Genomic DNA, 16,570 nt, shown 5'->3' on the forward strand with positions numbered 1-16,570 from the left:
AATCGCCTCCCTGGGACACATGGCGCCTTATTCCATTTGGCCAGCTTTCACTCACCGGGTCTGCGACCAGATCTCCCTGTCCAGAATGGCTGCAGTGGTGATGGTCCCCATCTGGGCATCAATGTGGTACAGCCCGTTCATGGGCAGCGATTGGTTGATGGCGTAGGTCACCTGACCATTTGCACCCTGATCCGGGTCGTCAGCCAAAACCTGCAAAACAACAAATGGGATTCAGCATGCCAGCTCAGACCCAGGGGCCACCCTGGCCCCGATGTCACGCTTCCGGCTCAGACCCACAGGACATTCTGACCCCCATCTCACGCTTTCGGCTCAAACCCACAGGCCATTCCAGCCCCGATCTGACGCTTCTGGCTCAAACCCATGGGCCATTCCAGCCCCGATCTCATGCTTTGGGCTCAAACCCATGGGCCATTCCAGCCCCAATCTCACGCTTCCAGCTTAGACCCATGGGCCACTCCGGCCCCTATCTCATGCTTCCAGCTCAGACCCATGGGCTGTTCCAGCCCTGATCTCACACTTCCGGCTCAGACCCACAGGCCACTCCAGCCCCAATCTCACGCTTCCAGCTCAAACCCACAGGCCATTTCAGTTCAGCCCCAATCTCACGCTTCTGGCTCAGACCCATGGGCTGTTTCAGCCCTGATCTTACACTTGCCACTCCAACTCTGATCTCACGCTTATGGCTCAGACCCATGGGCCACTCTGGCCCCAATCTCACGCTTCTGTGACATTATTAACATAGACTGTGACCGTATAGATCATTGTTGCAACCACTGTTAATGCTAGAGTAGGCAACGAGGTTTGCTACAGGGATTGGTTCCTGGGTTGGTGTTTCTGTGGTGTGGTGTGTAGTTGCTAGTGAGTATTTGCTTAAGGTTGGGGGATTGTCTGTAAGCGAGGACTGGCCTGCCTCCCAAGGTCTGTGAGAGTGAGGGATCGTTTTCCAGGATAGGTTGTAGATCGTTGATAATGCGCTGGAGACGTTTTAGCTGGGGGTTGTACATGATGGCCAGTGGTGTTCTGTTATTTTCCTTGTTGGGCCTGTCCTGTAGTAGGTGATTTCTGGGTACCCATCTCACTCTGTCAATCTGTTTCCTCACTTCCCCAGGTGGGTATTGTAGTTTTAAGAATGCTTGATAAAGATCTTGTAGGTGTTTGTCTCTGTCTGAGGGATTGGAGCAAATTTGATTGTATCTTAGGGCTTGGCTGTAGACAATGGATCGTGTGATGTGTCCTGGATGGAAGCTGGAGGCATGTAGGTAAGTATAGCGGTCAGTAGGTTTCTGGTATAGGGTGGTGTTTGTGATTATCACTTATTTGCACTGTAGTGTCCAGGAAGTGGATCTCTTGTGTGGACTGGTCCAGGCTGAGGTTGATGGTGGGGTGGAAATTGTTGAAATTCAGGTCGAATTCTTCAAGGGCCTCCTTTCTGTGGGTCCCTATGATGATGTCATCAATGTAGCGCAAGTAGAGGAGGGGCGCTAGGGGATGAGAGCTGAGGAAGTGTTGTTCTAAGTCAGCCATAAAAATGTTGGCATACTGTGGGGCCATGCGGGTACCCGTAGCAGTGCCACTGACTTGAAGGTATAAGTTGTTCCCAAATCTGAAATGGTTGTGGGTGAGGACAAAGTCAGAAAGTTCAGCCACCAGGCGTGCTGTGGCCTCATCAGGGATACTGTTCCTGACAGCTTGTAGTCCATCCTCATATGGAATACAGATTCATAGATTCATAGATTCTAGGACTGGACGGGACCTCGAGAGGTCATCGAGTCCAGTCCCCTGCCCTCATGGCAGGACCAAATACTGTCTAGACCATCCCTGATAGACATTTATCTAACTTACTCTTAAATATCTCCAGAGATGGAGATTGCACAACCTTCCTAGGCAAAAAGCAACAGAGGGTCCTGTGGCACCTTTGAGACTAACAGGAGTATTGGGAGCATAAGCTTTTGTGGGTAAGAACCTCACTTCTTCAGAGGTTCCTTCCTAGGTAATTTATTCCAGTGTTTAACCACCCTGACAGTTAGGAACTTTTTCCTAATGTCCAACCTAGACCTCCCTTGCTGCAGTTTATGCCCATTGCTTCTTGTTCTATCCTTAGAGGCTAAGGTGAACAAGTTCTCTCCCTCCTCCTTATGACACCCTTTTAGATACCTGAAAACTGCTATCATGTCCCCTCGCAGTCTTCTCTTTTCCAAACTAAACAAACCCAATTCTTTCAGCCTTCCTTCATAGGTCATGTTCTCAAGACCTTTAATCATCCTTGTTGCTCTTCTCTGGACCCTCTCCAATTTCTCCACATCTTTCTTGAAATGCGGTGCCCAGAACTGGACAAAATACTCCAGCTGAGGCCTAACCAGTGCAGAGTAGAGTGGAAGAATGACTTCTCGTGTCTTGCTCACAACACATCTGTTAATGCAACCCAGAATCATGTTTGCCTTTTTTGCAACAGCATCACACTGTTGACTCATATTTAGCTTGTGGTCCACTATAACCCCTAGATCCCTTTCTGCCGTACTCCTTCCTAGACAGTCTCTTCCCATTTTGTATGTGTGAAACTGATTTTTCCTTCCTAAGTGGAGCACTTTGCATTTGTCTTTGTTAAACTTTATCCGTTTACCTCAGACCATTTCTCCAATTTGTCCAGAATATTGGTGTAAAGAGCTTCTACATCCATGGTGGCCAGGATGGTGTTTTCAGGAAGATCACCAATGCATTGTAGTTTCCTCAGGAAGTTGGTGGTGTCTCAAAGATAGCTGGGAGTGCTGGCAGCGTAGGGTCAGAGGAGAGAGTCCAAATAGCCAGATAATCCTGCTGTAAGAGTGCTAATGCCGGAGATGATGGGGCGTCAAGGGTTTCCAGGTTTATGGATCTTGGGTAGCAGATAGAATACCCCGGGTCAGGGCTTTGGGGGTGTGTCCATGTAGATTTGTTCCCGTGCTGTAGCCGGGAGTTTCTTGAGCAGATGGTGTAGTTTCTTTTGGTATTCCTCAGTGGGATCGGAGAATAGTGGCCTGTAGAATGCGGTGTTGGAGAGTTGCCTGGCAGCCTCCTGTTCATAATCCGACCTGTTCACTATGACTATACAGAACCTCCTTTGTCAGCCCCTTTGATGATAATGTCAGAGTTGTTTCTGAGGCTGTGGATAGCATTGTGTTCTGTATGGCTGAGGTTATGGGGCAAGTGATGCTGTTTGTTCACAATTTCAGCCTGTGCACATTTGCGGAAGCACTCTATGTAGAGGTCCAGTCTGTCATTTTGACTGTCAGGAAGAGGCCACGCAGAGTTCTTCTTCTTGTAGTGTTGGTAGGAGGGTTCCTGTGGGTCAGTGCACTGTTCAGTGGTGTGTTGAAAATATTCCTTGAGTCGGAGACGATGAAAGGAGGCTTCCAGATCACCGCAGAACTGTATCATGTTTGTGGGGATGGTGGGGGAGAAAGAGAGTCCCCGAGATAGGACAGACTCTTCCGCCGGGCTAAGTGTGTGGTTGGATAGTTTAACAATATTGTTAGGTGAGTTGAGGGTACTACTGTTGTAGCTCCCTGTGGCATGTAGGAGTTTAGATAGTTTTTCCTCTGTAGAGAAGTGAAGTGTGCATTGTAAATGGCTTGTCTTGTTTTTGTAAAGTCCAGCCACGTGGAAGTTTGTGTGGAAGGTTGGTTTTGTATGAGAGTCTCCAGTTCTGAGAGCTCATTCTTGATCTTCTCCTGTCTGCTGTACAGGATGCTGATCAGGTGGTTCCTCAGTTTCTTTGAGAGTGTGTGGCACAGTCTCTCACCATAGTCAGTGTAGTATGTTGATTGCAATGGATTTTTTACCTTCATTCCATTTGGTATGATGTCCATCTGTTTGCACTTGGAGAGGAAGATGATGTCTGTCTGTATCTGTGCGAGTTTTTTGTTGAGGTTGATGGATTTCCACTCCATACGGCTAAATTTAGTGCCTTGCATGGCGTCAAGTATCAGGGGGTAGCCATGTTAGTCTGTATCCACAAAAACAACAAGGAATCCGGTGGCACCTTTTTTCTTTTCCTGGGGTATTAGTTTTCATAACCACTCGTCCCCAAAACGAGTGCCACTGGTGGTGATACTGGGAAAACTGGAATGTCTAAGGGAATTGCTTGTGTGTGGAGAAACCCCAGCCTTGGGCTCTAACTGCCCTGCTCTAAGCAATTTGTCCTGAATTGATACTCTCAGTTGTGTCCCGTCAGAGGCCGCATCATTACAGCTTCTGGCTCAGACCCACGGGCCGTTCCAGCCCCGATCTCATGCTTCCAGCTCACACGCACATGCCACTCCAGCTCAGACACATGGGCCACTCTGGCCCTGATCTCACGCTTCCGGCTCAGACCCATGGGCTGTTCCGGTCCCGATCTCACGCTTCTGGCTCAGACCCACGGGCTGTTCCAGCCTCAATCTATGCCTTCTATGATGAGATAACTGCCTCTGTGGATATGGGGAAAGCAGTGGATGTGATATATCTTGACTTTAGCAAAGTTTTTGATATGGTCTCTCACAGTATTCTTGCCAGCAAGTTAAAGAAGTATGGATTGGATGAATGGACTATAAAGTGGATAGAAAGTTGGCTAGATTGTTGGGCTCAATGGATAGAGATCAACGGCTTGATAGTCCACACAGAATTGGCACGACTCATCCTTCTTGAGCACCAGCAACGGCTCGATGTCTAGTTGGCAGCTGGTATCAAGCGGAATGTCCCAGGAGTCGGTCCTGGGGCCGGTTTTGTTCCACATCTTTATTAATGATCTGGATGATGGGATGAACTGCACCCTCAGCAAGTTCGCGGATGACACTATGCTGGGGGGTGAGGTAGATATGCTGGAGGGTAGGGATAGGGTCAGGAGTGACCTAGACAAATTGGAGGATTGGGACAAAAGAAATCTGATGAGGTTCAACAAGGACAAGTGCAGAGTCCTGCACTTAGGAAGGAAGAATCCCATGCACCGCTACAGGCTGGGGACCAACTGGCTAAGCAGCAGTTCTGGGGATTACAGTAGATGAGAAGCTGGATATGAGTCAGCAGTGTGCCCTTCTTGCTGAGAAGGCCAACGGCATATTGGGTTGTATTAGTAGGAGCACTGCCAGCAGATCGAGGGAAGTGATTATTCCCCTCTATTCGGCACTGGTGAGGCCACACCTGGAGTATTGTGTCCAGTTTTGGTCCCCCCACTACAGAAGGGATGTGGTCAAATTGGAGAGAATCCAGCGGAGGGCAATAAGAACATAAGAACATAAGAACGGCCGTACTGGGTGAGACCAAAGGTCCATCTAGCCCAGTAACCTGTCTACCGCCAGTGGCCAATGCCAGGTGCCCCAGAGGGAGTGAACCTAACAGGTAATGATCAAGTGACCTCTCTCCTGCCATCCATCCCCACCCTCTGACAAACAGAGTCTACGGACACCATTCCTTACCGATTGTGGCTAATAGCCATTAATGGACTTAACCTCCTTGAATTTATACAGTTCTCTTTTAAACGCTGTTATAGTCCTAGCCTTCACAACCTCCTCAGGTAAGGAGTTCCACAAGTTGACTGTGCGCTGTGTGAAGAAGAACTTCCTTGTATTTGTTTTAAACCTGCTGCCTATTAATTTCATTTGGTGACCCCTAGTTCTTGTATTATGGGAATAAGTAAATAACTTTTCCTTATCTACTTTTAGTTGCTCTTCTCTGAACCTTTTCTAGTGCCAGTATATCTTTTTTGAGATGAGGAGACCACATCTGTACGCAGTATTCAAGATGTGGGCGTACCATTGATTTATATAAGGGCAATAATATATTCTCCATCTTATTCTATATCCCCTTTTTAATGATTCCTAACATCCTGTTTGCTTTTTTGACCATCTCTGCACACTGCGCGGACATCTTCAGAGAACTATCCACGATGACTCCAAGATCTTTTTCCTGATTTGTTGTAGCTAAATTAGCCCCCATCATATTGTATGTATAGTTGGGGTTATTTTTCCCAATGTGCATTACTTTACATTTATCCACATTAAATTTCATTTGCCATTGTGTTGCCCAATCACTTAGTTTTGTGAGATCTTTTTGAAGTTCTTCACAGTCTGCTTCGGTCTTAACTATCTTGAGAAGTTTAGTATCATCTGCAAACTTTGACACTTCACTGTTTACCCCTTTCTCCAGATCATTTATGAATAAGTTGAATAGGATTGGTCCGAGATTGACCCTTGGGGAACACCACTAGTTACCCCTCTCCATTCTGAGAATTTACCATTAATTCCTACCCTTTGTTCCCTGTCTTTTAACCAGTTCTCAATCCATGAAAGGACCTTCCCTTTTATCCCATGACAACTTAATTTACATACATGTGGACAAGGGGGATCCAGTGGACATAGTGTACTTAGATTTCCAGAAAGCCTTTAACAAGGTCCCTCACCAAAGGCTCTTATGTAAATTAAGCTGCCATGGGATAAAAGGGAAGGTCCTTTCATGGATTGAGAACTGATTAAAAGACAGGGAACCAAGGGTAGGAATAAATGGTAAATTCTCAGAATGGAGAGGGGTAACTAGTGGTGTTCCCCAAGGGTCAGTCCTCGGACCGATCCTATTCAACTTATTCATAAATGATCTGGAGAAAGGGATAAACAGTGAGGTGTCAAAGTTTGCAGATGATACTAAACTGCTAAAGATAGTTAAGTCCAAAACAGACTGTGAAGAACTTCAAAAAGATCTCACAAAACTAAGTGATTGGGCAACAAAATGGCAAATTAAATTTAATGTGGATAAATGTAAAGTAATGCACATTGGAAAAAATAACCCCAACTATACATACAATATGATGGGGACTAATTTAGCTACAACAAGTCAGGAAAAAGATCTTGGAGTCATCGTGGATAGTTCTCTGAAAATGTCCACGCAGTGTGCAGAGGCGGTCAAAAATGCAAACAGGATGTTAGGAATCATTAAAAAGGGGATAGAGAATAAGACTGAGAATATATTATTGCCCTTATATAAATCCATGGTACGCCCTCATCTCGAATACTGCGTACAGATGTGGTCTCCTCATCTAAAAAAAGATATACTGGCCCTAGAAAAGGTTCAGAAAAGGGCAACTAAAATGATTAAGGGTTTGGAACGGATCCCATATGAGGAGAGATTAAAGAGGCTAGGACTCTACAGCTTGGAAAAGAGGAGACTAAGGAGGGATATGATAGAGGTATATAAAATCATGAGTGATGTGGAGAAAGTGGATAAGGAAAAGTTATTTACTTATTCCCATAATACAAGAACTAGGGGTCATCAAATGAAATTAATAGGCAGCAGGTTTAAAACAAATAAAAGGAAGTTCTTCTTCACGCAGCGCACAGTCAACTTGTGGAACTCCTTACCTGAGGAGGTTGTGAAGGCTAGGACTATAACAGAGTTTAAAAGAGAACTGGATAAATTCATGGTGGTTAAGTCCATTAATGGCTATTAGCCAGGACGGGTAAGGGTCCCTAGCCTCCGTCTGTCAGAGGATGGAGATGGATGGCAGGAGAGAGATCACTTGGATCATTGCCTGTTAGGTTCACTCCCTCTGGGGCACCTGGCATTGGCCACTGTCAGTAGACAGGATACTGGGCTAGATGGACCTTTGGTCTGACCTGGTACGGCCTTTCTTATGTTCTTATGTTCTTATACGAGCCTTTGGTGATGGACCTTGTCAAAGGCTTTCTGGAAATCTAAGTACACTATGTCCACTGGATCCCCCTTGTCCTCATGTTTGTTGACCCCTTCAAAGAACTCTAATAGATTAGTAAGACAAGATTTCCCTTTAAAGAAATCATGTTGACTTTTGCCCAACAATTTATGTTCTTCTATGTGTCTGACAATTTTATTCTTTATTATTGTTGCGACTAATTTGCACGGTACCGACGTTAGACTTAACGGTCCGTAATTGCCGGGATCACCTCTAGAGCCCTGTTTAAATATCGGTGTTACATTTGCTATCTTCCAGTAGTTGGGTACAGAAGCTGATTTAAAGGACAGGTTACAAACCCTAGTTAATAGTTCTGCAATTTCACATTTGAGTTCTTTCAGAACTCTTGGGTGAATGCCATCTGGTCCCGGTGACTTGTTAATGTTAAGTTTATCGATTAATTCCAAAACCTCGTCTCGTGACACTTGAATCTGTGACAGTTCCTCAGATTTGTCACCTACAAAAGCCGGCTCAGGTTTGGGAATCTCCCTAACACCCTCAGCCATGAAGACTGAAGCAAAGAATTTGTTTAGTTTCTCCACAATGACTTTATTGGTTTTAAGCACTCCTTTTCTATCTCTATCATCGAGGGGCCTCACTGGTTGTTTAGCAGGCTTCCTGCTTCTGATGTACTTAAAAAACATTTTGTTATTACCTTTGGAGTTTTTGGCTAGCCATTCTTCAAACTCCTCTTTGGCTTTTCTTATTACATTTTTACACTTAATTTGGCAGTGTTTATGCTCCTTTCTATTTACCTCGCTAGGATTTGACTTCCTCTTTTTAAAGGAAGTCTTTTTATCTCTCACTGCTTCTTTTACATGGTTGTTAAGCCACTGTGGCTCTTCTTAAGTTTTTTTACCGTGTTTCTTAATTTGGGGTATACATTGAAGTTGGGCCTCTATTAGGGTGTCTTTAAAAAACGTCCATGCAGTTTGCAGGGATTTCACTTGAGTCACTGTACCTTTTAATTTCTGTTTAACTAACCTCCTCATTTTTGCATAGTTCCCCTTTTTGAAATTAAATGCCACAGTGTTGGGCTGTTGAGATATTCTTCGCACCACAGGGATGTTAAATGTTATTATATTATGGTCACTATTTCCAAGGGGTCCTGTTATTATTACCTCTTGGACCAGCTCCTGCGCGCCACTCAGGACTAGAGTTGCCTCTCCCCTTGTGGGTTCCTGTACCAGCTGCTCCATGAAGCAGTCATTTAAAGTATTGAGAAATTTTGTCTCTGCATTTCATCCTGAGGTGACATGTTCCCAGTCAATATGGGGATAATTGAAATCCCCCACTATTATTGAGTTCTTTATTTTGATAGCCTCTCTAATTTCCCTTAGCATGTCATCATCACTATCACTGTCCTGGTCAGGTGGTTGATAATAGATCCCTAATGTTATATTCTTATTAGAGCATGAAATTACTATCCATAGAGATTCTATGGAACATGTGGATTCACTTAAGATTTTTACTTCATTTGATTCTACATTTTCTTTCATATATAGTGCCTCTCCCCCACCTGCACGACCTGTTCTGTCCTTCCGATATATTTTGTACCCTGGAATGATTGTGTCCCATTGATTGTCCTCAGTCCACCAGGTTTCTGTGATGCCTATTATATCAATATCCTCCTTTATCACGAGGTACTCTAGTTCACCCATCTTATTATTTAGACTTCTAGCATTTATGTACAAGCACTTTAAAAACTTGTCACTGTTTATTTGTCTGCCCTTTTCTGATGTGTCAGATTCTTTTTTATGTGAACGTTTCTCATCTGATCTGGCCCTTACATTATCCTTTTCCATCCCGTTCCTGACTACAACCTAGAGAATCTCTATCAATAGACTCTCCTCTAAGAGAAGTCTCTGTCCGATCCACATGCTCCTCTGCAGCAGTCGGCTTTCCCCCATCTCCTAGTTTAAAACCTGCTCTACAACCTTTTTAATGTTTAGTGCCAGCAGTCTGGTTCCACTTTGGTTTAGGTGGAGCCCATCTCTACTGTATAGGCTCCCCCCATCCCAAAAGTTTCTCCAGTTCCTAATGAATCTAAACCCCTCCTCTCTACACCATCGTCTCATCCACGCATTGAGACTCTGAAGCTCTGCCTGCCTACCTGACCCTGCGTGTGGAACTAGGAGCATTTCTGAGAATGCCACCATAGAGGTCCTGGATTTCAGCCTCTTCCCTAGCAGCCTAAATTTGGCCTCCAGGACGTCTCTCCTACCCTTCCCTATGTCATTGGACCTACATGTACCACGACCACTGGCTCCCCCCCAGCACTATACATAAATCTGTTTAGATGCCTCGAGAGATCCACAACCTTCGCACCAGGCAGGCAAGTCACCATACAGTTCTCCCGGTCATCACAAACCCAGCTATTTGTGTTTCTAATGATTGAATCTCCCATTACGAACACCTGCCTTTTCCTAGTAACTGGAGTTCCCTCCCCCGGAGAGGTAACTTCAGTGCGAGAGGATACCCCAACACCATCTGGAAGGAGGGTCCTAACTATGGGAAGGTTTCCCTTTGCTCCCGTTGACTGCTCTGCTTCCCTGGGCCTTTCATCCTCCTCAACAGCGCAGGGGCTGTCTGATCGGAGGTGGGACAATTCTACAGTGTCCTGGAAAGCCCCATCAACATACCTCTCTGCCTCCCTTAGCTCCTCCAGCAGTTCCGCCACCCTGGCCCGTATGCGGTCTCTGAGGGCCAGGAGCTCCTTGCACCGCTTGCACACATACGCCACCCGCCCACAGGGCAGGTAATCATACATGCCATACTCAGTGCAATAAACTGGATAGCCCAATAAATGCAATGAAAATGATTAGGGGGGCTGGGGCACATGACTTACGAGGAGAGGCTGAGGGAACTGGGATTATTTAGTCTGCAGAAGAGAAGAGTGAGGGGGGGATTTGATAGCAACCTTCAACTACCTGAAGGGGGGTTCCAAAGAGGATGGAGCTCGGCTGTTCTCAGTGGTAGCAGATGACAGAACAAGGAGCAATCGCCTCAAGTTGCAATAAGCCACTCTGGCGCCGATCTCACGCTTCTGGCTCAGACCCATGGGCCATTTCAGTTCTGATCTCACACTTCTGGCACAGACCCACGGGCCATTCCAGCCCCAATCTCACGCTTCTAGCTCAGACCCATGGGCCACTCAGGCCCCAATTTCATGTTTCCGGCTCAGACCAACAGACCGTTCCAGCCCCAATTTACACTCCCTGGATCAGACCAATGGGCCAATCCAGCCCCAATTTACACTCCCCACCTCAGACCAATGAGCCCATCCAAATCCTGTTTGCACCCCCATCCCCCCCCCCCCCCCCCCGATCAGAGCAATGAGCCCATCCAACCCTGATTTTCCCTCCCTCAATCAGCCCAATGGGCCCATCCGGCCCTGTTCCGCCCCCCTGGTCAGACCAATGGGTCTATCCAGCCCGATTCCCTCCCCCCAATCAGACCAATGGGCCCATCCAACCGTGACCTTCCCCCCGATCAGATCAATGGGCCCATCCAGGCCCAAATTATACCCCCCTATGCCAGGCCAATGGGGCCAGGCAACCCTGATTCCCCACCCCCCGCCCCGGATCAGACCAATAGTCCCATCCAGCCTCAATTCCCCCACCCCTTGCGATCACACCAATGGTCCCATCCCCCCCCCATTTCCCCCTCCCCCCATCAGTCCACTGGGCCCATCTGGCCCTGTTCCACCCCCTGGTCAGACAAATGGGTCCATCCAGCCCTGATTCTCCTCCCCAATCAGAACAATGGGCTCATCCAGCCCTGACCCCCCCCCCGATCAGACCAATGGGCCGATCCAACCCTGACCCTCCCCCGATCAGACCAATGGGCCCATCCAACCCTGATTCCACACCCCAACCCGGATCAGACCAATGGGCCCATCTAGACTCAGTTCCTCCCCAATCAGATTAATGGGCCCATCCAGCCTCGATTTCTCCCCCCCCCCATCAGACCAATGGGCCTATCCAGCCCAGTGCCCTCCCCTTCCCAGCTACAGACCCCCTGCACTCTGGTATCCAGAGCTCATGTGTGAGGCTCCCATCGCCCCATCCTGGGGCTCCCCCCCGGTGGTACCTGTATGACGGGGGAGTCATAGCTCTGTGACTCCCAGATAAAGGCCACGTAGTTCTGCAGCTGGAAGCGTGGCAAGTTGTCATTCACATCCTGAAGGTTGAGGTTCACGGCCATGAAGCCAAAGGAGGTGGCAGTCTCTGCTTGAACTACGAGGCGCAGCCGAGGGCTTGACTCGAAGTCCAGGCTGCTGGAGTCCTGCACTGAGATGGCACCTGGGAGAGGATGGGGGGTGAGCCCGTGCATGGAGTCCCAGGGTCACCAAGCTCACTGAGATGGTGCGCAGGCCCATGCATGTGCACACATCCATACATAAACATCTCCACGCACCCACATATCTATCCAGCTATCTGTGGCACATCTGTGACCCCAGGACTGCAGTACTGGTCGCTTCACAATTGTTACTGCATTTCTCCTCACACTCCTGTGCGGCAGGGCAAAGCTGCTAACCCCCTACACAGTCAGGACGGACGCCCAGGGACCAGAGAACTGGCCCAAGGTCACACAGGGAGTTTGGGGCAAGTCCAGGAATTGCTGCCATCTTCAGCCTAGATGTCAAGATCAAAGACATCACAACCCAGCCAATGTCCTGCACAGACTCTCACCTCATTAAGGTAGTGGTCACTCTTTGCCAGGCAACAAGACAGACCTATGATCCTGATTCAGTTGCAAAGACTCAGGGACTCCACTAAATTTCAAAGACAACTAAAGGACAGCAGCACTCCACCCACAGAATGAGGACCTGGTGAATTGTTACCATTCCACACTAGCCTCAACCAGCAACACATTGACCCCAAAGAGCCTCTTCCTCCCCATCACCCACACAGCTTTCCTTGGTTTGCTGACAACCTGAGCCAGATGAAGAGAGTAGGGCAGAAATTTAAGTGCCAAAGCAGAAAACAAAGACTGATGCAGACAGGATGAAACATAACAAATGTCTCCAAGCCTATGGCCAAGAGACCCTTCCTATGAGCACCATTAAAGCTGACAAATCCCACCCCAAGGAGCTATCCAGGGTGGTAAACTGCTTCAGCAATTCTGGGTGCCTACAACTTGCATCTGAACCCAGCACCAAGTGCTGCAAAGGACTATATTCTACTGCACTGAAAGATCATGCATAGTCAAGAAGGCTTCTCAGACAACCTGGATCCACCCTGCCTGCACTCACCATCCAACAGCCTGCCTGAAATCCTGGAGTCCAGTATATTTACTCCTCAAGAAGTTCTGGACACTCCAAAGGAATCTTGACTCAGAACTTGTGCACCAGACCCTTGCCCTTTGTGGCTGGTGAAAGAGATAATGAACAACTGATGCCACTCATGACTGTAATGGCCAATGACTCATTCAGAGGACTTTTTCCTTCCTCCATTGAACATGCAACAGCGTGACCAACACTGACATAACCTGGATACGTCAGTTATAACCAACTATCACTCAGTGTCAAATCTCCCATTTCTTAGCAAGCTCATAGAGAGAAGTTGGCCAAAGGACAACTAGAAGCTCATCTAATTGAACCTGATGTATTAGATCCAGCACAATGTGGAGTCAGGCATATTGAACTGAAAAATGCTCTAGTGGCACTGATGGATGATCTCCTGCTGTCAATGGTTAGAGAGCAGACATGCACGCTCATCCTCTTGGGAATCTCTGCAACATTTGACATTGTCAACCATGAGTTACTGCTGTTTCACCTGAGAGGTGGCAGGAGCCCAGAGGAATGCACTAAAATGGTTTGAATCCTCCCTGGAGGGATGCACCCAATGAGTACTGATGGGAAACTGCACCTCCACCACCAGACCCCTCACCTGTGAAGTCCCACAAGGATCAGGTCTCTCTCCGGTCCTTTTCAACATCTACATGCAGCCACTAGGTGAACTGGTCAGATGACGTGGACTCAAGGGTCAGCAGTATGCAGAGACACACAGCTCTGCCTGTCCTTCACCATGTAAGACATGGAAGTTCTTTACTGTAGCTGGAAGCTCTTTGAGATGTACAAAGCAACAGAGAATCCTGTGGCACCTTTAAGACTAACAGATGTATTGGAGCATAAGTTTTCGTGGGTGAATGCCCACTTCGTCGGATGCATGAGATGTACAGTCCTTCTCTGTGTTTCACATGTGGGTATGTATGCGCGCCATGTGCCCGAGTCTGGAAATTCTTACAAGCAGTGTCCATTGACCTACACGTCTGCAGTAGGTTTCCTCACGCTCCCGACTGAGGGTATAAGAGACAGTGCAGGCTGACGCCTCTCCAGTTCCTCTTCTTTGAATTCAACAGGGTCCAAAGCAGAGGGCATGGAGGGCGGGCAGTGGAATACAGATAGGGGGCCACATATCTCAAAGAGCTGCCAGTTACAGTAAGTAACCTCTACTTCTTCGAGGGCTGGTCCCTATGTGTATTCCACATGTGGGTGATTGACAAGCAGTGCTCAGACTGGAGATGGGTGTGAGGAAGCCAGCGACAAAGATGCTTGGAGTACTGCAGTTGCCACTGCTGTATCCTCTGCAGAGCTGTGAACTAACGCGTAGTGTAGCAAATAAGTGAATGGAGCTTCAGGTGGCCTCCATGCAAATATCTTGCATTGGGACCTCCTTCAGAGGTGCTATAGAAGCAGCCTGTGCTTTCATGGAGTGAGCTGGGACACCTCTAAAGGAAGAATGTGTGCTAACCTGTAGCACTCTAGGAGGCATCCAAAAACCCACTTAGAAATCCTTTGAAAGGATATAGCATGACCACATGATCTTTCTGCTAAGTCTCTTCTCTTCAGTAGAAGCATGGTGTGACGAAGTGGGACTGTTCTTAACGTTTCCTCTGAATACTGTGTGGGTGCCTCAGTTTCTGGCTGAACCTCTGTCGCCTAGCAACTAATGGCCAGGCCCTTCCCCCCTGCAAGGGGATGCTAAAGGTGTGGGAGAAGAAAGAGGTCAGGTGACCTCCTGGCCCGGGAAAGGAACTCAGCAGAGAAGGAGGGGCTGGAGGGGGTGTCAGTTTGGAGCTGGCTGGGGACGGGGAGTGAGGGCAGACGGGGGTGTCTGGCTCGCGGGACCCCAGAATGGACCCGGCTGAGGGATCAGGTTCTCTGGACCTACAAGCTCTGTTTTAGACCGTGTTCCTGTGATCTAATAAACCTCTGTTTTACTGGCTGGCTGAGAGTCACGTCTGACTGCGAAGTGGGTGTGTGTGCAGGACCCTCTGGCTTACCCAGGACCCCGCCTGGGCTGACTTGCTGTGGGAAGTGCACAGAGGGACATATGCTGAATGCTCCAAGGTCAGACCCAGGAGGTGAAGCCGTGTGAGCTTCTTGCCCTGCAGACAGTCTGCTCCAAGGGAGAGGAGATTCCCCAAAGTCCTGACTGGCTTTGTGGGGAGCAGTTCCAGAGCATCGCCCGGGGACTCCGTGACACATGGGGTTTCAGAAAAAGGACAGGTAAATGGATACTCTGGTTGATGTGGAATTCAGAAACAACTATGGGGAGAAATTTAGGATGCAGGTGAAGGGAAACCTTCTCTTTGTGAAAAACTGTATACAGAGGGTCTGCCATGATGGCTCCTAGCTTGCTGCCGCTCCTGGCTGAAGTGATAGCCACTAAAAATACAATTTTTATGGACAAGTTGGGCCAATGCAGACCAAGGATTCAAAGGGTGGTTTAATGAATGTCGACAGGATGAGATTAAGGTCCCTTTGAGATGTAGGCTGGTGGAAGATCCTGATCAGGCCCTTCATAAACCGAATTGTAACTGGGTGGGTGGAGACAGACTATCCGTCTGCCGGAGGGAGGGAGGCACTAATCACAGTGAGGTGGATGCACAATGAAATAAGAGAACTGAGAGCTTTAGGGACAGGAGATAATCAAAGATGATCAGAATACTTGCAGTGACTGGAGAATGTTGATTGTTTGTGCCCCGTGCAGAGAAGCGCTTCCATTTGGCCAGGTAGCAGGTCCTAGTTGAATCTTTCCTACTTTGGCTAAGGATAGCTGACCGGGAGCCAAGCGGGAATTTTCTATTTCCAAACCCATCCAAACACCTGTCCGTGAGGTGGAGTGAGCCTGGGTTGGGTCATCCTTAGATATTGCGACCTAGCCCTTTCTGTAGCTGCCTGTCCCACCAGCGAGTTGGGGATGGGATTGGAGAACAAACATTTGTCTCCCTTGGCGGGGACAAAATGGCACCTCTTGGCTGTCTTAGGTGTGGGGCGTAGGATGCTGGTGTGTGCCTGCCCCATTAGCCAGTTCTAGTGGCCGCATTAACTGGAAGGGCCACTGTATTTGGTTCTTGAAGTTGCAAGATATCTAGGAACCAGTGTTGTGGGTCCTGGGCTTCCTCCAGTGGTATCTGGAGTCATTGGCAACTCTTTGCAGTAACTCCTGGTATGGCCGATGGTCGTCCAGCAGAGATGGAGAGGAAGGAGTGGCTGCTTTGTCCGTGGATGAGGGTGAGACTTCGATTGGAACTGTCCGTACCTGTGGATCCAGGTGAGTATCTTCCTCTTCAGACACTGACATATCTGGTTTGTGGCAAAAAGGAGAGGAGAGGACCTGGGCATCTGCCTTAGAATCCCATAGTCCCCAGTAAGGCCAGAAAGAGGGGTCAGTCATTTGTGGAGGACTCCATGAGATCAGGTGCTAGCAGTCCCTAGAGAAGTCGTATCTGGAGGATAGCGAGCGTCTCTCCATGAAAATACCGGAGCAGCCAGCACATCTGACTCGTCCAAGTCCAAAACCTGCTCCTCTGGTAATGGCAAGG

General features: G+C 48.0%; 1 protein-coding gene across 2 annotated transcripts in view; it reads right to left on the reverse strand.

Annotated features, from left to right (window-relative positions):
• DCHS1 (dachsous cadherin-related 1) overlaps positions 1-16,570 on the reverse strand; it is a 119,504-nt gene that overhangs the window by 12,823 nt on the left and 90,111 nt on the right. For both annotated transcript variants that reach the window (XM_054016113.1, XM_054016114.1), the window contains exons 16-17: positions 11,828-12,039; positions 56-210 (exon numbers count right to left, since the gene is read on the reverse strand). In XM_054016113.1, the coding sequence (XP_053872088.1) occupies positions 56-210; positions 11,828-12,039 (367 nt within the window). The remainder of the gene's footprint in view (positions 1-55; positions 211-11,827; positions 12,040-16,570) is intronic.

Source organism: Malaclemys terrapin, chromosome 1 (assembly GCF_027887155.1).
Source record: "Malaclemys terrapin pileata isolate rMalTer1 chromosome 1, rMalTer1.hap1, whole genome shotgun sequence".
In the NCBI taxonomy this organism is placed as follows: Eukaryota; Metazoa; Chordata; order Testudines; family Emydidae; genus Malaclemys; species Malaclemys terrapin.